General features: G+C 52.2%; 4 protein-coding genes across 6 annotated transcripts; 2 read left to right on the plus strand and 2 right to left on the minus strand.

Annotated features, from left to right (window-relative positions):
* The first annotated feature begins 695 nt into the window (after positions 1 to 695).
* Positions 696 to 5,846, plus strand: LOC131209293 (phosphatidylserine decarboxylase proenzyme, mitochondrial). Of its 3 annotated transcripts, none has more exons than XM_058202328.1 (8): positions 696 to 978; positions 2,882 to 3,039; positions 3,130 to 3,272; positions 3,348 to 3,505; positions 3,939 to 4,080; positions 4,159 to 4,486; positions 4,786 to 5,008; positions 5,071 to 5,846. In XM_058202328.1, the coding sequence occupies exons 1-8, from the start codon at positions 947 to 949 to the stop codon at positions 5,210 to 5,212; spliced, it is 1,326 nt and encodes a 441-aa protein (XP_058058311.1). In that variant the 5' UTR covers positions 696 to 946; the 3' UTR covers positions 5,213 to 5,846. The 3 variants fall into 3 exon arrangements, with proteins under 3 accessions (XP_058058311.1, XP_058058312.1, XP_058058310.1); XM_058202329.1 differs by having other exon boundaries at positions 3,133 to 3,272; XM_058202327.1 differs by having other exon boundaries at positions 2,882 to 3,272.
* A 44-nt stretch (positions 5,847 to 5,890) lies between these two features.
* LOC131211564 (activating signal cointegrator 1 complex subunit 3) lies at positions 5,891 to 12,890 on the minus strand. Its single transcript, XM_058205078.1, has 7 exons — positions 12,766 to 12,890; positions 12,435 to 12,702; positions 7,143 to 12,367; positions 6,911 to 7,079; positions 6,671 to 6,837; positions 6,157 to 6,611; positions 5,891 to 6,087 (listed from the first exon to the last, which is right to left on the minus strand). The coding sequence occupies exons 1-7, from the start codon at positions 12,888 to 12,890 to the stop codon at positions 5,891 to 5,893; spliced, it is 6,606 nt and encodes a 2,201-aa protein (XP_058061061.1).
* A 506-nt stretch (positions 12,891 to 13,396) lies between these two features.
* On the plus strand, positions 13,397 to 15,190 carry LOC131208472 (vacuolar protein sorting-associated protein 16B). The gene is made up of 6 exons (XM_058201236.1): positions 13,397 to 13,527; positions 13,585 to 14,105; positions 14,167 to 14,194; positions 14,263 to 14,410; positions 14,469 to 15,013; positions 15,085 to 15,190. The coding sequence occupies exons 1-6, from the start codon at positions 13,459 to 13,461 to the stop codon at positions 15,124 to 15,126; spliced, it is 1,353 nt and encodes a 450-aa protein (XP_058057219.1). The 5' UTR covers positions 13,397 to 13,458; the 3' UTR covers positions 15,127 to 15,190.
* LOC131208473 (alpha-1,3/1,6-mannosyltransferase ALG2) lies at positions 15,189 to 16,929 on the minus strand. The gene is made up of 2 exons (XM_058201237.1): positions 16,897 to 16,929; positions 15,189 to 16,806 (listed from the first exon to the last, which is right to left on the minus strand). The coding sequence occupies exon 2, from the start codon at positions 16,802 to 16,804 to the stop codon at positions 15,563 to 15,565; it is 1,242 nt and encodes a 413-aa protein (XP_058057220.1). The 5' UTR covers positions 16,805 to 16,806; positions 16,897 to 16,929; the 3' UTR covers positions 15,189 to 15,562.
* Between the last annotated feature and the right edge of the window lie 52 nt (positions 16,930 to 16,981).

Below are 16,981 nucleotides of genomic sequence, written 5' to 3' on the forward strand. Positions count from 1 at the left end.
CAGCGTAGCACAGAGGGCTCGATGAATCGGTAGGTGGCAAACGAAACAAAATGGAAGTAAAAGTGCATGGAAATGACCTAAAATTAGAACCACTTTCTGTCGTACTGCGATCGAATGAATGCATTTGCTATGGTCGAGTGAGCGCATCGTCGCTGCTTCCGGTAGATTACATTTTATTGTCTCCGATATTCAAATGTGATGCACTTCGCGCGCCTGGGCTGCTTTTTAGTATCGCTTCATTTCTCTTGGAATTGGAATTGCCTTGTGCATTTCTTGCCACGGACCCCCAATGCCTTACTCAAAACTGAACGGAATCATTGTAAAGTTTTGTCTTGGTGTAATAAACTGTCAATAAGCAAATTAAAAGGATTCTTTATGGTAGTAGCGCAGAAAGTACGAAAGCGTGGTTAAGAGACCGGAAAGACGTTCAAAACAGAATTCTGCATGAGCAGAAAGAGTTATATTTTGAGTAGAATTTCAAACATAAACAAAAATCTTTGCGGAAAGCACTCAGCCAAACACTCTGTGTAGTACGCAGCTAACAACCCTGCACTCGACCCGCATCTCTGCACAACCCTGCAACCAAACGTCAAGTCGTAATTCGTAGATTTGTTTTCGATTCCAGTTCGTGATTTGTGTGTTTTGTGATGCTCCTAATGATCGCATGTGCTTTCTATCAGCCAGATTACTTTCGTCCGTTCAGTGGAACAGGGGAGCGATCTTTCAGAAATTACCGGAGCATTCGTCGATCTGTGTCCAGGGCGGTTACTTCGTGGTGGCCCCCGTTGTAAGGAGCACCTCCTTTTAATACAGTCAACAAGCATAAGTGGCACTAAACAGTGCGTAATCGGTGGACAATCGAAAGTGGCGGTGCAAAGGGCCCCTTGCAGAGGCACATTCTTAACCCGAATTCTTCGATCGCCGACTGGGCCCAGTAACCTTCGCAATGGCTGTGTACTTGATGCCGAAAAATCGATTGTAAGTTGAAGGCCGTTTTCAGTCTGTTTATTTCTCAATCTAGTGAATTAACATAATCGACGATCGTCGCGATCGTGGTGATCCGAATAAAGAACAAAGGAAACACAAGTTCGCTGTTGTTATGCTGCCTTCTTCGTCGTCGCGATCGTGCGTTTGTCGATCGCTGAAAGCATAAGCGAGGGAAGAGGAACGAACTATGCTTCTATCGGCTCTCTAATCACTTTCTCATTCACGTCGCGTGGACGCTTATGTTGCGCTCGCGGGTCTATGCCCTCGCGTTATTATGTTGAACAGCATTTGGACATGCCTCCAACGCATACGCCGCCGTTCGTTCGCTTCGAGCATGGATTCGATCGAACGATCCGCATTTGTTTCAATTTCGAAAGTTATTACCCAGGTAACCCAGGCAAACGAGCGATCGTGTTATTGGCAAACCTGAAGCAATATTAATCTGCCGATAAATTATCTAACTAACTTCCCGATAGTGCGCCGCGTGGGGTCGTAAAACTGTTTTCCGAGCAAGGCTAATCTATGCGCCGCGCCGTTCGCTATCAGTTTGATTTCGTCTTACGATTCGGTTTACGCTCTTGTCTTCCCGAAATCATGCTGTGTTCGACGAGTTCGATTTGTTATCTTTAATACTCATAAAATACGATGCTTCCGCCCCAGGCTAGTCATCCGCCCCGCTGCTGATAGGCGTCGTGAATTATTTCATTTTTTCGGCACATAATGAAGTTCCCTTCAAACACAAGTTCCCGCAACATGTTAAAGCGTGGGAGGTATTGACCAAATGGATAAACTGTTCGGAATGTCTCTTTTCGATATCGATTCCCAAGGGATCCCCGTTCGGTACAAATTAGTCACCGATGTGCCGTGTAATCACATCAACCTTATTGCAGCCTCGATAAGCTGTGGGGCTAAAATTAAGCATTTTCCAACTCGCTTGGAAAACAGTTGCCCGATAGCGCTCGTGCGAGACGGTTGTCTAGCCCGGTGGATCCGGCCAAAGTAGAGGTGCCACCTGCAGAGTACGACGGACGGCGAAGAAGCCATAGATCGTGTGCGTGGTGTTGTGAAGGTAAAAAGGTTCTTCTTTGCGAAAAGCGGTGATTTACAATGTGTCCTTTTAAGAGTTGCCCTTCTCCGTGCCAAAGGTTTAATGCAGTCTCACTGTCACAGGTTTCTTATCAAACTTCCTGCGACGTGTTTAATCTTCTCTCCACGATATCGGTCTTTCTTTTCGGCCCCCACCAGCGATAAAGTTGACGCGCGCTAGTAACGGCAACGGTGACGACAGCGGACCCGTGAGTGGGCCCAAAAATCAATAGACACCGTTAGAGCGCCAGCTGGGCCGAGGTTTGGTTCCACGCGTGTCGAGTGTCCGTTGTGCCGACCTCGTGGAACCAGCGCCCAGCACGTGTTTCTCCAGACGAAGGGCGAAACACGTGACACGTTGTGCTTGGATTTACCACGGTGCGTGCCGCTTTTCTGTGCTTCTATTTTGGTTCGCCCACCGCCAGGTTCTGGAACGCGGACGACCTTTTCCCTCCCATCAGTCACCAGGGACACAGCTCGCACAATGGACGTCTGTGCGTTTGATTAGAGTTTCGCGATTCCGCCAGTTCCGTAGTGGTGTGCTCCTAAGCGCTGCCCTTGGTCCGGTGTGTTTGGTAGTGCGTTGCTATTAAATTAACCAATTGAGATCCGCAAGCGACGACGGTGGCGCGATGTGGCGTATGATTGAAACAGAACGACCACTTTAGTGAGTCTCACAGACCACCATCCGGGTCTGGTGGGTCGCCAAATTCAAATCAGTCGCGATCGGGAGAACCGGCGCCGTGATGATCGGCCAGCTGAAGCTGACGGGTTTCGCCTTTTTTCCGTTCCTTTTCTCGATCCCCAGGTTCGCGAAGGCGGTCAACTTGAATCCGAACCCCAAACAGTGGACTACACGATGGACTATTGTGCAGCGCACGATCTATGGTAGCCGACATCAGCAGCAGCAGCAGCAGCACCAAAGCACCTCCAGCCATCAGCACCACCATCAGCAGACGGCATCAGGTAAATCTCGTAGCAAAGTCCGCAGAAAGTGGAGTTGGAAGGCCGGCGCCGGCTGGACTATATTATCGGTTTTGGATTGGTGGTTACTAGCAGCGGGCGGCTGGCTAACGTGGCGCGGTGTGTTCCTACGCTGGACACCAATCAGTATCTGTATGGTGGTGGCAGCCAAGTGGCACCTTCACAATCGTGAACTCGATAAGAAGGGCCTCCCGCGAACGGCCGCCAAATGGCAGGTACGTACGGTCGCGATCGCTCGGGGCCTCGACGCGGTGCTCTAATGTCCTTCCGTCTCCCTTCCTTCCTGGCAGGCAAAAGTGTACTGCTCGCTGCCGCTGCGCGTCATGAGCCGGGCGTGGGGCTGGATGGCCGATCGCAAAGTACCCAAGCCAGCCCGTCCCGTCCTGTACGGTCTTTACTCGCACACCTTCGGAGTGAAGATGGAGGAGGCGGCCACAGCAGATTACAAGTAAGTTTCCTTCTTCCAGTTCCCATTACTAGTTTGTTATGCCCCACCGCGAGGTCTCTTTTCTGGTCCGATCCGACCGATATTAATGTTTTCTAGCGAAACTTGCCGTCGTTGCGAAAGGTAATGTGTTACGATTGTTTGATTCACAAGCCCCCTTCGGAGCACTCCTTTCTGTTCTACGCGATCTGTTTTTCGGTGGTGTTTGTTGTTCCGTGCTTCAATGGCCTTGCCTTGCCTCTCCCCTAACTGCTTGCTGTCTCATTTGGGCTGCTGGTGATTTTGTGTGTGTCCAAGACTTTCAAACGGCATCGGGACTTCCCGATGAAGCGTTGTTGTTAAGTGCAAGTTCCTAATGCTTCTCTTTAAGACCCCCTGCGTTTGTCAAATCGTTCTAATCATTTTATGTTTCTGGCTCAATGTTTAACCCCGTTAGAGAGTATCGTAGTTTGGGTGAATTTTTCACTCGTCCGCTCCGGGAAGATGCACGTCCCATCGATTCCAACACCTGCATGGTGTCGCCCTGCGATGGACGGATACTACACTTTGGAGCGGCCAACTCAAGTCAGATCGAGCAAGTGAGTACAGCGAGGCGGACACCACCGACCGGACCGCAGATCACGCCCCAACCCTAACCGCCGTGCGCTCTCTCGCAGGTCAAAGGTGTGTCGTACAGTTTGGAAGCCTTCCTGGGACCCCCGACGTGGTGTAAAAAGGATGCCCCGGAGATGGTGGAGAAGGTGAAAAAGAAGCCCTCGCCCGACAGTGTGCTGTACCAGTGCGTCATCTACCTAGCGCCCGGTGATTATCATCGCTTCCATTCGCCCACCGTGTGGAAACCGGAACTTCGGAGGCACTTTGCGGGAGAGCTACTATCCGTGAGCCCGAAGATTGCCGGTTGGATGCCGGGGCTGTTCTGTTTGAACGAGCGGGCGGTCTACATCGGCAAGTGGAAGCACGGATTCTTCAGCTACACGGCCGTCGGTAAGCTAATTGCGAGATTTTGGGTTCGTTTCTGATGTGCCCCCGGGGGTTCAAACGTTGCGTTGATAAGAAGCCAGACACCCGGTGTGATGCCGTAATCATTATCAAGCGGCCTGTTGCAGACAGCCATCCAGGCATCGAGTACGATCGTTCGATCGCGCGATCGGTACGCACGATGAATGAACGGACTGATAACGGGCCCTGGGAATAGGGCAGATCCGGGTGACGGGTTAGCGATACACTCCTCCTGTGCTGAACCGTTCCTCTCTTCTTGTTCTTTCCTCCCCTCGATCTTCCAGGAGCGACAAACGTTGGCTCGGTTGAGATTTTCATGGACGAAAAGCTGAAAACGAACCAATGGGTCGGGTTGGCGTGCGGCAGTCACAAGAAGAAGAAAAAAGGGGCAGCCTACGACGAGCTGGAGCTACCGAAGGATCAGTTTCTTGGCAAAGGAGAGCTCGTTGGCCAGTTCCGGATGGGCAGCACGATTGTGCTTATTTTTGAGGCACCCAAAGAGTTTAAGTATGGCACACACAGGGCACACGACGATCGCAAACCGTTTCTCATCGCTTTCTATTCCCCAGATTTAATTTATTCCCCGGCCAGCGGGTACGCGTTGGCGAGAAGCTCGGGACGTTCGAAGGAACCGAGGAGCAGGAGGAGGACCCCGAGGAAGTGAAGCGCATCATCGAATCGTTGTGCGACTCGGAGGTGACGGCATTGTGAAAGTATTCTCGACCCACCGTTTCCAGTGTGGCACAGCCCCGGAGTGTCCTCTTTAGTTTAAAAGCATCCACCTCATCAACACACCGTCGTCGTACACCTAGTGACACCGCACCGTTTCGCGCTGTGGGTGTTTGTTCCGCACCAGATGTTGATTCCAACTGAGTACCTCCCCCTTACGTTACCCGCTCATGCTCAACACGAGGGCGCGCGAAGTTTCTCTTCCGGGACCGGAACCGGAACCGAGTGACTGTCGCGCGGACAGTAGTACATATTGTACTCGTGGATGGATGGGACCGAACGTCGGCCCGCAAACCATCCACAAGGACGGGGGCTTCGAAGCCGCTGTGCAGTGTAAAGACTTTTAGATTTTAGACAGCGGAAACCCCCCGGAACCATAAAGTAGCGACACGAGATGAGATTAGCCTACCAGCTGTTTGTGGCACTTGATCAGCGTGCGCGAACATTTACCTCAAGCTTGCCGGTAACACGAAGACTCTGGTAAGCGTACAGTATCGGTAAGGCCAGCCGTCGACGTGCAATCGGTGCACCGTACCGCGGAATCGGTACGATGATGGAGAATTATGCGATAGCGGCCGGCGAGAAAAGATTTCAAATAAATAACATATTTTTACTGTTGCTGTATGAAAATAATTTATAAACCGTCGCCTCGGAACACCATTAGCTATCAAACCCCCCCGCGGCGCACGCACCCTCATCATCGGTATCGGTCGGTTCCGCTGCCCAAAAGCCCGCGTCATCCTCAAGGAAAGACACAGTTCCCTCGGGAGGCTGCACAATCTCAAGCTGTATATTGTACTGCTGATCCAGTCCCAAGTACCCGTCAGATAATAGGTACAGCGTGTAAATGCGGCGTCCTGGAACAAAAATAAGGGAATCAACGAAAAGACTCTTGGACCTCGCCGGTTCCGCCTGACCCCGGGTACCTGGATTGGTTGGTGCGTAGAAGCACAACTGATGCGTGCTGCGATTGTTCCGGTAAACGCAGCGCTTGAGTGCGATCACTTCCCCTTCGTCCTGATGTCCCAACGTAAGGAACCACGCTTCGTCCTTCCCTTTGGGGAACTTGGGACAGTGGATGCTAAGCGAATCGAGTGGCCCCAACCGGGTGAGCTGTACAAACACCACGTACTCCTGTTTGGCGTACACTTCAAGCCACTGGTCGCGCGAAGAAGGCTGTGGCACTGCGCGCTGCGCGTCCGTTTCTTCTCCCCACGGCCCCCGGATCGTGATCTGCACGTTCAGGGACGGCAAACCGCTGAGCACCTTGTGTATCTGCTCGATTTCGGGCTCCTCAAACTCTTGCCGCAATGGCCCGGCAAGACACTCGTACTGTCGGTGGCACTTTTCTTTCAACGCGGGCAGTGTGAGGAATGGAAGCCTGAAGGGAAAGAGGCGAGTGAAAGCTAAGCGGCATGCCCGTAGAACCCGTAGACTTACTCTGTTTTTATCTGCTTGAAAACGGATGCATTGTAAGACTCGACGTTCGGTAGCGTCATGACGACGGGATCGTCGAGCCAGCGCGCTTGGATGATGCACTGCATCAGCTGCTGAACGCGCAGCGTCGTTGCTAGCCAACCGCGCTCCGCGCTTATGTCAATCATAGCCTAATACGATAGTAACCGGGAGTAGTGTAACCATGGTGATCGTGTGTAACCGTGCCCCGTGGGGGGAATGTACCTGAATAATTCGGACCGATTGATCTAGCACCGATTTAGTGTCGGTGCTGTAATCAGTATTTGGTAGTGGTAACCGTGATAAGTGCGCTTGCAGCAGCAGGAACACTTTCGTGTGCGCATTGTCCAGCGTCAACGGATCCACCTTCATAGGACAAAATTTCGCCAGCTCCCTAAAAGACCAGGGAACGGGAATAAACAAAACGCCCTCAAGGACCGCTAAGCCGATAACTTACGCATTGTACAAATCTTCGTTGTGACGAACCGGATGTTCGGCAAATTCGAACGCATCAGCCATGATGCGCAGTAGCTGCTCGAGTGTACAATCGCGGTGCATTTTGTCGGCAAAAAGACGCATGGTGAGATGGGACAGGTAGTAATAGGACGCGATGCGTCCCATCGTCGTCGAAATGAGCGACCGGTTGTCTTCTTCCACCATCACGCACCCGGCATGCACCAGCTTGCCGATGACGGTTTCGATGAGCTCCGAAAGGAAGTAATTCACTTGTGACTCTTCCGTGTTCTCCAGCCCGTAGTAGGTTGGGTTTCGTAGCAACCGGCGGAACAGGTACGTCCATGTCATGTAGTCCAGCACCGCCTGCTTCGATCGCAGCGTACCGGCCACAATTTCAGCGTTCACGTGATCGGGCAGCACGGCCAGCAGGCACGACTCGACCGGAAACGGATCGTAGAGGAACTTTTTGTAGAAATTTTTCTTCACATCCTGCACATACACACAGGCAATGCCCTCGTTGCCGAACTGAGGCCGACCGGCACGGCCCATCATCTGCAGCACGTCCGTGATCGGCATGTCAACGTAGCGCTTCAGTTTGCCATCGTAGTACTCCGTGCCCTTGATGATGACGAGGTGCGCGGGAAGATTGACACCCCATGCCAGGGTAGCCGTTGCCACGAGAATCTGTATTTTGCGGTTCAAAAACAGTTCCTCGGACGTCTTCCGGTCACGCTCGTGCAACCCGGCGTGATGCATGCCGATGCCGAAGGCGAGCGTTAAACGCAGGTTGCTGTCGCGTACATTCGCTATGATCTGATCCATTTCCTCCTCCGTGGTGTGCAAGAATTGTTTGGGATTATCTTCGCTAGCCAGGAACGCCATCAGATCCATCGCCGTGAGACGCGTCTGTCTGCGTGACGCCACAAAGATGAGTGTGGGCGTGTGTGGGGAGTACTGACGGATCGCTTGAAAAGCGGGACGGTTCATGGTGGCCATACGCGGACAGTAGTGTTTACCCGGGAAGCCCTGAATGTGCACGGTCAGCGGGACGGGCCGTACCGAGGGTTTGAAGTTGTACAATCCCATGTTCCCTATGCCGAGCCAGTCGGCCAGATCGCGTGCATTGGCCAGCGCAGTCGAAAGGCCCACGATGCGCACCTTTTGCTCGGTGTGGGAGGCGACAAAGTTCATTCGTGACACGATCACCTCCAACACCGGGCCACGATCTTCGCCCAGCAAATGAATCTCGTCGATCACGATCAGTGCCACGTCCCGCACGTAATCGCGCGTCTGCCACGATCGGCTGATACCGTCCCACTTTTCCGGGGTCGTCACAATCACCGAAGACTCCTTGATCGCCCGAACGTCCGGCGACACATCGCCCGTCAGTTCCACCACCCGCTTGTTGAGCTTTTGCTCGATCCTCAGCTTCCAATCGTCCATTCGCTCCTTAACCAGTGCCTTCAGGGGCGCAATGTAAACCACCTTCGCGGTCGGACGTGTCCGGAACACCCTGAACATAGCCATCTCGGCGGCGAGGGTTTTACCCGAACCGGTCGGTGCTCCAAGCAACACGTTATGGTCCGTGTGGTACAGACAGTGAAAGATTTGCGTCTGAATTGGATTGTAGTGCGTAAAGCTGTACAGCGCTTCGTACTGCGGATCGCCTAGCACGGACAGCGGCAGCGGCTGTAACTCGAGCAGTTCCGTGTGCGGTGGGTGTACCTCAGGCAGAATGAGGTGCTTGAACGAGAGCGGCACCAGATTGTTGCTCCCGAGCCAGGTATCACTCGCTACGCGAATATAATACTGCGGCGGAAGCGGATCCTTCAGCGGGATCGTCATCACCAGTTCCTGCACCTCACGGCGCACCGTTTGCCGTTTGGTCATCAGAAAGCTCTCCGAATGGTAGATGTAGTTGCTCTCCGGATCCTCGATCCAGATCCAAAACGGTTCGGCCGTCTTCCCGTGGACGCGATCGTTCCATCGGAACGATGGACTGATGAACGCGCGAATCCGTAGGACGGTGCGCGTGATCGGTTGCAGGGTAGCGTCGATCTCTAGCATCGGAAATTCGGCCACACACTGCTTCACCAACCGGGCGTACCGATGGTTGCGCAGCATGTCACCAATCTCGCGCTCATCCATATCACGCAGGGCCAGCACGCTCAGTCCACGCTTCTCGATCTTGTCCACCACGTCGATCGGTAGAATGCCGAACTGGAACAACGGCGTCATAGATTCCCACATCTGCTTCTCGAACATTTTGCTCACGTTCAGCATTCGCCCGGCGAGGATCGGGTTGTTTGCACGCAGCACGATCGTGAACAGTGCCCGAGCGATTCGGGCCGCATTTTGCGTGATGTACGTCATGTCCGACATGAGCGAGAACGAACGGACAAAGCCCTTCGACAGGTACGTCTGCATCAGGATGTTCACCTTGCCGTGAATGTTTTCGCTTCCGCCCCGGACCGGCACTTCGCAGCAAATGTGCGTCAGCTCGTCCAGCTCGTCCATCTCGTCGTCGCGCACCTTCAACTGCTGAAACTCGTGGGCATGTGACATCATCTCCAGGATCTCGGCCTCGCTCATGATCGGCTTCATCATCTCGTTAAACACCTCCACCGTGTCGTACTTGATGTAGTAATGGGACGCAGTGCGGCCCAGATCCGTCACGTTCAGGTCTCCGGTACGCTCGTTATAGCGCAGCATCCGCGCTTTGTCCAGGGCCATGGCGGCCGTGTGGATGAGCTGACGGCACTTAAGCTCGAGCGTCGGATCTTCCTGTAGATCGCTGTAGTTGAGGCCGTAGCACTGCGGATTCATCCGCATTCGCACGAACAGATACGTGTAGCTGAGCCACACGATCGCCTCATCCACGTTGCTGATGGTGCCCAGAGTTACTTCCGCATTTAAATTGTCCACCAGACAAGCCACAAAGTTCGACTCGATCGGAAACTGGTTCGTCAACAGCGACAAGTAGTGGTTGAGCTTATCGTGCGATGTGATGATCGTTCCGACGCCACTTTTATCAAACTGCGGCCGACCGGCACGGCCAAAAATCTGCAACACATCCAGAATGCCCAGATCCACGAACGTGCCGTGCTTGGAGTCGTAAATTTCCGTCCCCTTGATAATGACGGCGTGTGCGGGAAGATTCACACCCCAGGCTAGGGTGGCCGTACAACACAGCACCTTGATGAAGCCCTCGGCAAAGTACTTCTCAACGAGATTGCGATCCTGCCGCAACATGCCGGCGTGGTGCATGGCAAGTCCACTCTGGAACAGATCCGCCAGTTGTTTGTTCCGACTCTTTGACATCGCTTTCAAAGCGGTACCGTACTCGGGATTACTCTCGGGTACGAGCAGCGGCACGTGGCCCTTCTGTTGTGCCAGATCGCGAATCACCGTCGCCGTCCGCGCCGTGGCGTTGCGTGCGTGGACAAACACCATCACCTGGTGCCCCTGGCGCACCATATCGATACACCGGTCGTAGCAGATCGTGTTCATGTCGTCGAGCTGCTTGAGCGGATTCAGCGTTTTCACACCGATAAAGTTGGTCTCGAGCGGAACTGGCCGGAAGCGGGAGTCAAAGAAAAACAACCCAATCATGGGGTTAACACGCAAGAAGCGGGCCACATCGATGTAGTTCGGTAACGTGGCCGAAAGACCCACTATTCGGATCATACTCTGAGAAGACTCCACCAACCGAAGGGTGCGGGCCACGAGAGCCTCCACCACCGGACCGCGCTCACCGTGCAGCAAGTGTACCTCGTCGATGATGAGCAGCTTCACGAGGCTGATGAAGCCCGCATCGCCAGCCCCTTTGCGCGTCATTACATCCCACTTTTCCGGTGTCGTCACGATCATCTGCGTCTGCTGTAGTTCCCCTTTGGTCAGCTGCATGTCCCCGGTAAGTTCTCGCACCGATATATCGAGCGATTTCAATCGACGGCCAAAGTTGGCGGTCATTTCAGCGGCCAGTGCCTTCATCGGTGCCACGTACACGATCTTAAACTGATCGCGATGGATCACTCCCTGATCGACAAACTGGCGGATCGTGTAGACGACCGTCAGCATAGCGACGTTAGTTTTTCCAGCCCCCGTCGGGGCACAGACGAGCAGGTTTTCATTGCTATTGTAGGCCGTTGGAAAGACGACGGTCTGGATTCGGTTCAGCTCCTGGCAGCCCTTGAACGCAATCCGTCCGATCTCATCCAGTGACTCGATCTGGATGCGCTCGCTTCCGATCGACAGCGGTGGCGGATCGGTGGCCGGTATCTGGACCTCCTCGTACAGCTTATTGTCCGTCCGCTCGACGTTCTCCGGCAGCAGGAGTTTGTTGCCCGCTATAAACCCGACATGTTGGCGGGCCTCGCTGTAAGAATCGTACACGTTCGGGTACTTTATTGGTCGGCTCGAAGTGCGGGGTCCCGCCGTCACCGTGCGCGGTTTATCGTCCATCAGTAACGGTTTCATCTGGGCGGCCAGAAGCAAGCTTTGCTGGTAGTTGACCCGTAACCGTAGCGGATCTATCTCCTCGCAAGTTTCCTCCTCCTGCTCGACGGTGTTTAGGAATTTTTTCAACTTCTTCTCTTCCTTGTTCACCTGTTTGCGCAGCTGCTTCTCCGACTCGGACTGAATCGTGACCGGCATCAGAAAGGCCGGAGCATGCTGCATCGCTTCCAGCCGCTTAATAGCCTTCTCCTTAAACGCCGTGACGGTTTTCTGTGCCTTTGCCGACTCAATCAGTTGCTTCCGGTTGGGGAGAATTTCCGCTATCAGATCGAAATAGTTTGGGCCCAGGAAATCGAACAGGTCCATCTGCAGCTCGTCGTTTGTTTTGCCCGAACGCAGCAGCTCGATCAAGCTGTCCAACAAATCCGGCGGCACTTGTTGCGCCAGCCAGGCTCGCGTGTACGTTTCTTGCTTCGTTTGCTTGGGAACGGCACCCTTGGATGTTCCTGGCTGATCCTGCGCTCTGTTTTTTTGCACGGCCCCGTAATCCATGCTGAACGTTTTTGCCGCTTTCGTCTCCTCTGGTTTGGGCTTAGTGAGATCGGTCAGCTTACTATGATCGTAGACTAATGGTTCCGTCGATAGGTTGCATACTATATGATCACCCCAGAGTGGCGGCTCATCGGGGCTGTCTCCGTTCATTGCTTCCTTCTCCTTAAGGTACTCTCGGCATTCATCTGTCAGATTTGCGCTTATATCGGACACCAGCTAAAAATCGATAAAACACACGTTCAAACGGTTCTTCATCACGCGGATCAATCGATCGATCGCTTACCGTGCACATCTTGTTGATCAGTGCATTCGCTACCTGGCCAAACACTTTCTTCAGCTCGGCGGAATGTTTCATCAGCACCACTTTCTGATCCAGAAACAGGCGTAACACCATAATCGCTGCCTCATCGATGAGTACGGTGTTCTCCTCGGAACCGACCATCTCCCGGCTCATCTCCCACAGATCACGCAGCTGCTTCATCAAAACCCCGCTCTGTTTGCGGTCCATTTTGTCGTTGATAAATAGCTTCAATTCTTTCCACGTTACACCGCTGCCAAATGGTCAAACGAGACGAGGTTAGTAAACGACCCACAAAGACCAGAGGTGTGCTGACCTTTGCGTTTCCTTCTTGCGGAACAGTTCTATTGCGGCCCGTTCCTTCGCATCGTGCGTTATGTTGCGGCGTGGATCCAGATCGGTTTTGGCACGCATAACACGAGAAACTCTCGGAAAATCCATCTTTCTACTCTGCTACTTGTTTGGTTGAAAGAAACTGTACAATAATTCTGCGGACGGATTCACAGAAACTGGTAGCAAACTTAAAACGGATTATCACAGCCAAGGAAATCGAGATTGGAGGGTGCGATCTCGAAACTATCTGGTGCAGAATGACTATTGCAACCAGGAATTGCACCCGATTGCGAACAAAGTTGCAATGTTTCGTATTCCGTTCGCGGCGACAACTGTCAAACGAATACTCTGTTGTTGCGAACGCCGGTCGTCCCCGGTGGTGAAACGTTCCACGCGTGCACTGCGAGCGAGTTCCATTTGAGAGAAAACAATTCAAAACGTCGTCCGAGGTCTACGAATTTATTACCTCCTGTGATTTTATGATTATTTTTGCTGTTTTTCATATCGTTTTCCAACGATTAATCGGGACTTATAAATTCGGTGAATCGAGAGATTTCAAACGTCACGGTTCGATTTGGCAGCGCATTGTTTACTTTGTTCGTGCCCAGCAATCCCTTTGAAAAGCCGGCCATTCAAATAGTAGGCGTTGTCGATACTTTGCTATTTTGTGTGCACGATGGAATCTAAAGATGACGACTACTGGAACGATTCGACCAATAAATCGTTCAATTTCGACGAAGAAGATGTAAGACAGTCGCCTCAGACAAACTAGTGTACCGTTCGCTCACCTTTACTCTAACAGGTGGCAGTGCTGGAAATACCTTCGCATAGCAGCACCAACAAACGGAGCCTTTTCGGTGAGGACACATCATCGGAGCTGGCCTACGGAAGTGCGCAAACCGAGCTGCCACTGCACATGATAATTTCGGATGAGAATCTCGAGCTGGTACTACAGGAACAATCTCGGCATATGGTCACCATCCCCAAAGGAATCTCACTGGAGGACGAAGTCAAACTTCTTCGCCGGAAGATCCAAGAGTTCAACTATGCTCCCTCGACGGATTCGGTGCTCCGTAAGTTGATTTTAGGTCAACCGTGTTCGCTGGAAATGTTTCGTTCCATGTGCGAAAAGGAGCAGCTGCTTGATCAAGCGATCGCTTCCGGAAGTGGAAATGCCATTTTACGGGTGGTACTCTTTCTCGACCGTACCCTTAAAAAGAAGCTCTTCTACAGCCTACTACAAACTCGCAACGAAGCCGTGCACCACTACATGAACTATCTAGCGCTTCGCCTGAAAGTTACCGAATGCACGGACTTGCTGGTGTAAGTTAAGATGGTTTCGCCAATAATCTTCACGTGCTCAAATTGTTCACCACCGTTTCAGATTCCTTGGAAGACATCACGAAGCCAGCGTAAGCCGGTGGTTGTGCGGTAATTGTTTAGTACGGAAAATGCTGAAACTTGCTTCGTTTCCTTTCAGCTTTTACAATTTTCAATATTCGTATGCAGTACGTCAAACGTAGAATTTAAGAAGCAAAGGTTGAAAAAGATTTACAGCGATTACTTTTCGCAGCCAGGATCGAACACTTTCTATGCCCAGCTCGTTGTTAACTATATGAATTTGCTGGGTGAGTGCCTCTACTTCACCGCATTGCTTCCCTCGTGACCGTTTTGTTTTCCTCACAGAATATCAAACAAATGAACTGCATGCGACCGGTGCAAGTGGCAGAGCCGTCGCCATCCAGGACAAATCAGTTCTGGAGACACTGCACTACGTTTGTGGGAAGTACAAATGGGGCGACACAGCGCTCCAAACGAACGACAATCCGTTCAAGTTGGCCGAAAACCACCAAGTGTCCCAGGCACAGTTCGAATGGATCGCTTTGAATGAGCGTGCGAAGCAACAAGCATGGCTCGATTTCGACCACATTTTTGAACGGAAAGCTTGGCTTAATTTGAAGCAAAAGTCCTTCAAACTGAACATTCCAGTCGATCGCACCATATTGCGTCTGCACGCGCTGCACGCTCCGGACCCGGTGCTGAGCACATTTCTGGCGAAAGTGGAGGATCCACAGCGACGGCTAGCTTTGGCACGAAAGGTCCAATGTAAGCACGGCATTGTAGATGCACTGGCATCGCTGAAGGATCGCACGGAACTGGAGGAGTACCGAAGCACGCTCGAAAGTGGCACCGAAGAACGGCTCTATGCCGAGAATGCATTAAAATCATTGGTGAGTGATTACTTCTGGCGATCTTAGACAGTTTTCGATGCCCATTAACACGTTGCTTTTCTTTTTAACAGAACAACAAATGGAAAAGTGATGCAATGAAGCTCATAAAGTAGGATCTCGACCTTTTTTTGGAATTCTCATGACATAAAGATCAACCTTCTCCCGGTAATGGGTGCCAGTGAATTAGATTTTATTTGAGATAATTAAAAACACACATCAACTACGTATAAGTATGGTGCTAGTGGAGTTTTGGCGCCTCACAAATAAGGCATTCTAACAAGCCGAATCACAAACTACTACTCCTACTAATAACTACTGACTACTGTGCATGGGCGCGGATATGCCAAAACACGCGTTTGGCCAGAGAGTCACTTGCGAAGTGCACACGTTGAAGAAAAGCAGCATTGCCGCCCGTAATGCCGGCCAAGTCAGTCGATTTTAACGCGCCACTTGCATAGCAAATATGGGATTCCATGCGTAGCCAGCGTTCAAATGCGGGAAGCCCTGCGCCACCAGTACGAAGGTGGACAGCGGGAAGCACCACCGATGCTATTTGTACTTTCTGTCCGTCTCGCGCTGAACCATGTCGGTGATGATGTTGTCGAGCTTGGTGCTAAACGCTTCGAACGAAAACCGTTGTTGGACGCGCTTCCGGCCCATTGCTCCCATACGCTCACCGTGCTTGTCGTCGCTCACAAGCTTGGCCATCGCGGCGGCAAACTCCTTCGGCACCGGCTCGCACAGGAATCCAGTTTGCTCATGAATGATGGTCTCCATCGGTCCCCCACTGTTTGCAGCGATGATCGGCTTCGACAGATACATGCCTTCCAAGGGCACGATCCCGAAGTGCTCGAATTCGGGAGTATAAATCAATGCTTGAGCACGATGCAGCAGGCACAGCTTCTGGCGATCGTTTGGGGATTTGAGCAAGCGCACCTTCGAATGAATTTTCATGTCCTCCGCCAGCTCTTCCAACTCGTCGTAGTGCTCGACATTTTCCAGCACACGATCATCGTACCCGCCGGCCATCACAAGGTACAGCTTGTTCCACACCGACGGCGCTACTTTCTCTTGCAACGCCTTGAATGAATGGAGTGCCAGCGGAAGATTCTTCTTCCGTTCGTAACGGTTGATCGAGAGAAACACGAAGGCATCGACCGGGACCTTCACGACCTGATCCGATTCGCACACCGGTGTCTCGTCGAAAAAACGCGTGTTCAACGACGGGTACAGCACGTCCGGATCGGTGGTGATACGTTTGAATGTCTCCTTGAACACGCGACTGGTGAACTTGCTGTTAACCAAAATGCTATCGGCTTGGGCAGTGGTGATTTCCTCCAAATAGTTGAGCGGCATTCGGTAGCACTGCTTAAGCACACTGCCCTGGCGGGACAGTAGCTGGTCGGGATAGTGACAGTAGAAAAGAACCTTCGGATTTGGCCGGGCAAGACGGAAGATCGGAATGCCCAGCGAGATGAGATCACAAAAAATAACATCGACCGGCTCCTTCTTGGACAGGAAGAAGCTGAAGTAGAATGCGGCATACACCATGCGTATGTACGCACAGGCGGCGTTAAACTTTCCAAAAATATCCCTCGGCAACCAGTCGCCGACGGTTTTCACTGGCAAACGACCATCCTTCGTCTCGTCGAAACAGTGCTCTGGATCGTGGTGGTTGGTGAGGAAACTGACCGAGTGGCCTTTGCTTCGCAGGGCCAGTGCCGCATCCACAACGAGCCGCTCCGCGCCACCGATGCCAAGATCCGGATGAACGAACAATACACGCACCATGTCTGTCGGTAGAAGAAAACCGAAATTACTCAACACAATCTGCCGGAATGCCGGTTCTCTTTTTGCAAAATAAAAGCGGAATCGATCCGAACCGAGGGTTTTTTCCGTCTGATACGTGTTGTGTGCCAGCTTCGCAGAAAAACAAAACGACGAGCTGTCAACGAACTGCCAAAACAC

Source organism: Anopheles bellator, chromosome 2, assembly GCF_943735745.2.
Source record: "Anopheles bellator chromosome 2, idAnoBellAS_SP24_06.2, whole genome shotgun sequence".
NCBI classification, from domain to species: domain Eukaryota; kingdom Metazoa; phylum Arthropoda; class Insecta; order Diptera; family Culicidae; genus Anopheles; species Anopheles bellator.

What these genes read in the sequence shown, in the direction of transcription:
- LOC131209293 (XM_058202327.1), top strand. Translation starts at nt 947, where the DNA reads ATGGCTGTGTACTTGATGCCGAAAAATCGATT. An exon ending in GAACGGCCGCCAAATGGCAG is followed by an intron (nt 3,273 to 3,347) that starts GTACGTACGGTC and finishes CCTTCCTGGCAG; the next exon opens with GCAAAAGTGTACTGCTCGCT. An exon ending in CTTCAGCTACACGGCCGTCG is followed by an intron (nt 4,487 to 4,785) that starts GTAAGCTAATTG and finishes TCGATCTTCCAG; the next exon opens with GAGCGACAAACGTTGGCTCG.
- LOC131211564 (XM_058205078.1), bottom strand. Translation starts at nt 12,890, where the DNA reads ATGGATTTTCCGAGAGTTTCTCGTGTTATGCGTGCCAAAACCGATCTG. An exon ending in AACGAAGATTTGTACAATGC is followed by an intron (nt 7,080 to 7,142) that starts GTAAGTTATCGG and finishes CTGGTCTTTTAG; the next exon opens with GGAGCTGGCGAAATTTTGTC. An exon ending in AATCGGTCCGAATTATTCAG is followed by an intron (nt 6,838 to 6,910) that starts GTACATTCCCCC and finishes CTATCGTATTAG; the next exon opens with GCTATGATTGACATAAGCGC.
- LOC131208472 (XM_058201236.1), top strand. Translation starts at nt 13,459, where the DNA reads ATGGAATCTAAAGATGACGACTACTGGAACGATTCGACCAATAAATCG. An exon ending in GAATGCACGGACTTGCTGGT is followed by an intron (nt 14,106 to 14,166) that starts GTAAGTTAAGAT and finishes CCACCGTTTCAG; the next exon opens with ATTCCTTGGAAGACATCACG. An exon ending in TAACTATATGAATTTGCTGG is followed by an intron (nt 14,411 to 14,468) that starts GTGAGTGCCTCT and finishes TTTTCCTCACAG; the next exon opens with AATATCAAACAAATGAACTG.
- LOC131208473 (XM_058201237.1), bottom strand. Translation starts at nt 16,804, where the DNA reads ATGGTGCGTGTATTGTTCGTTCATCCGGATCTTGGCATCGGTGGCGCG.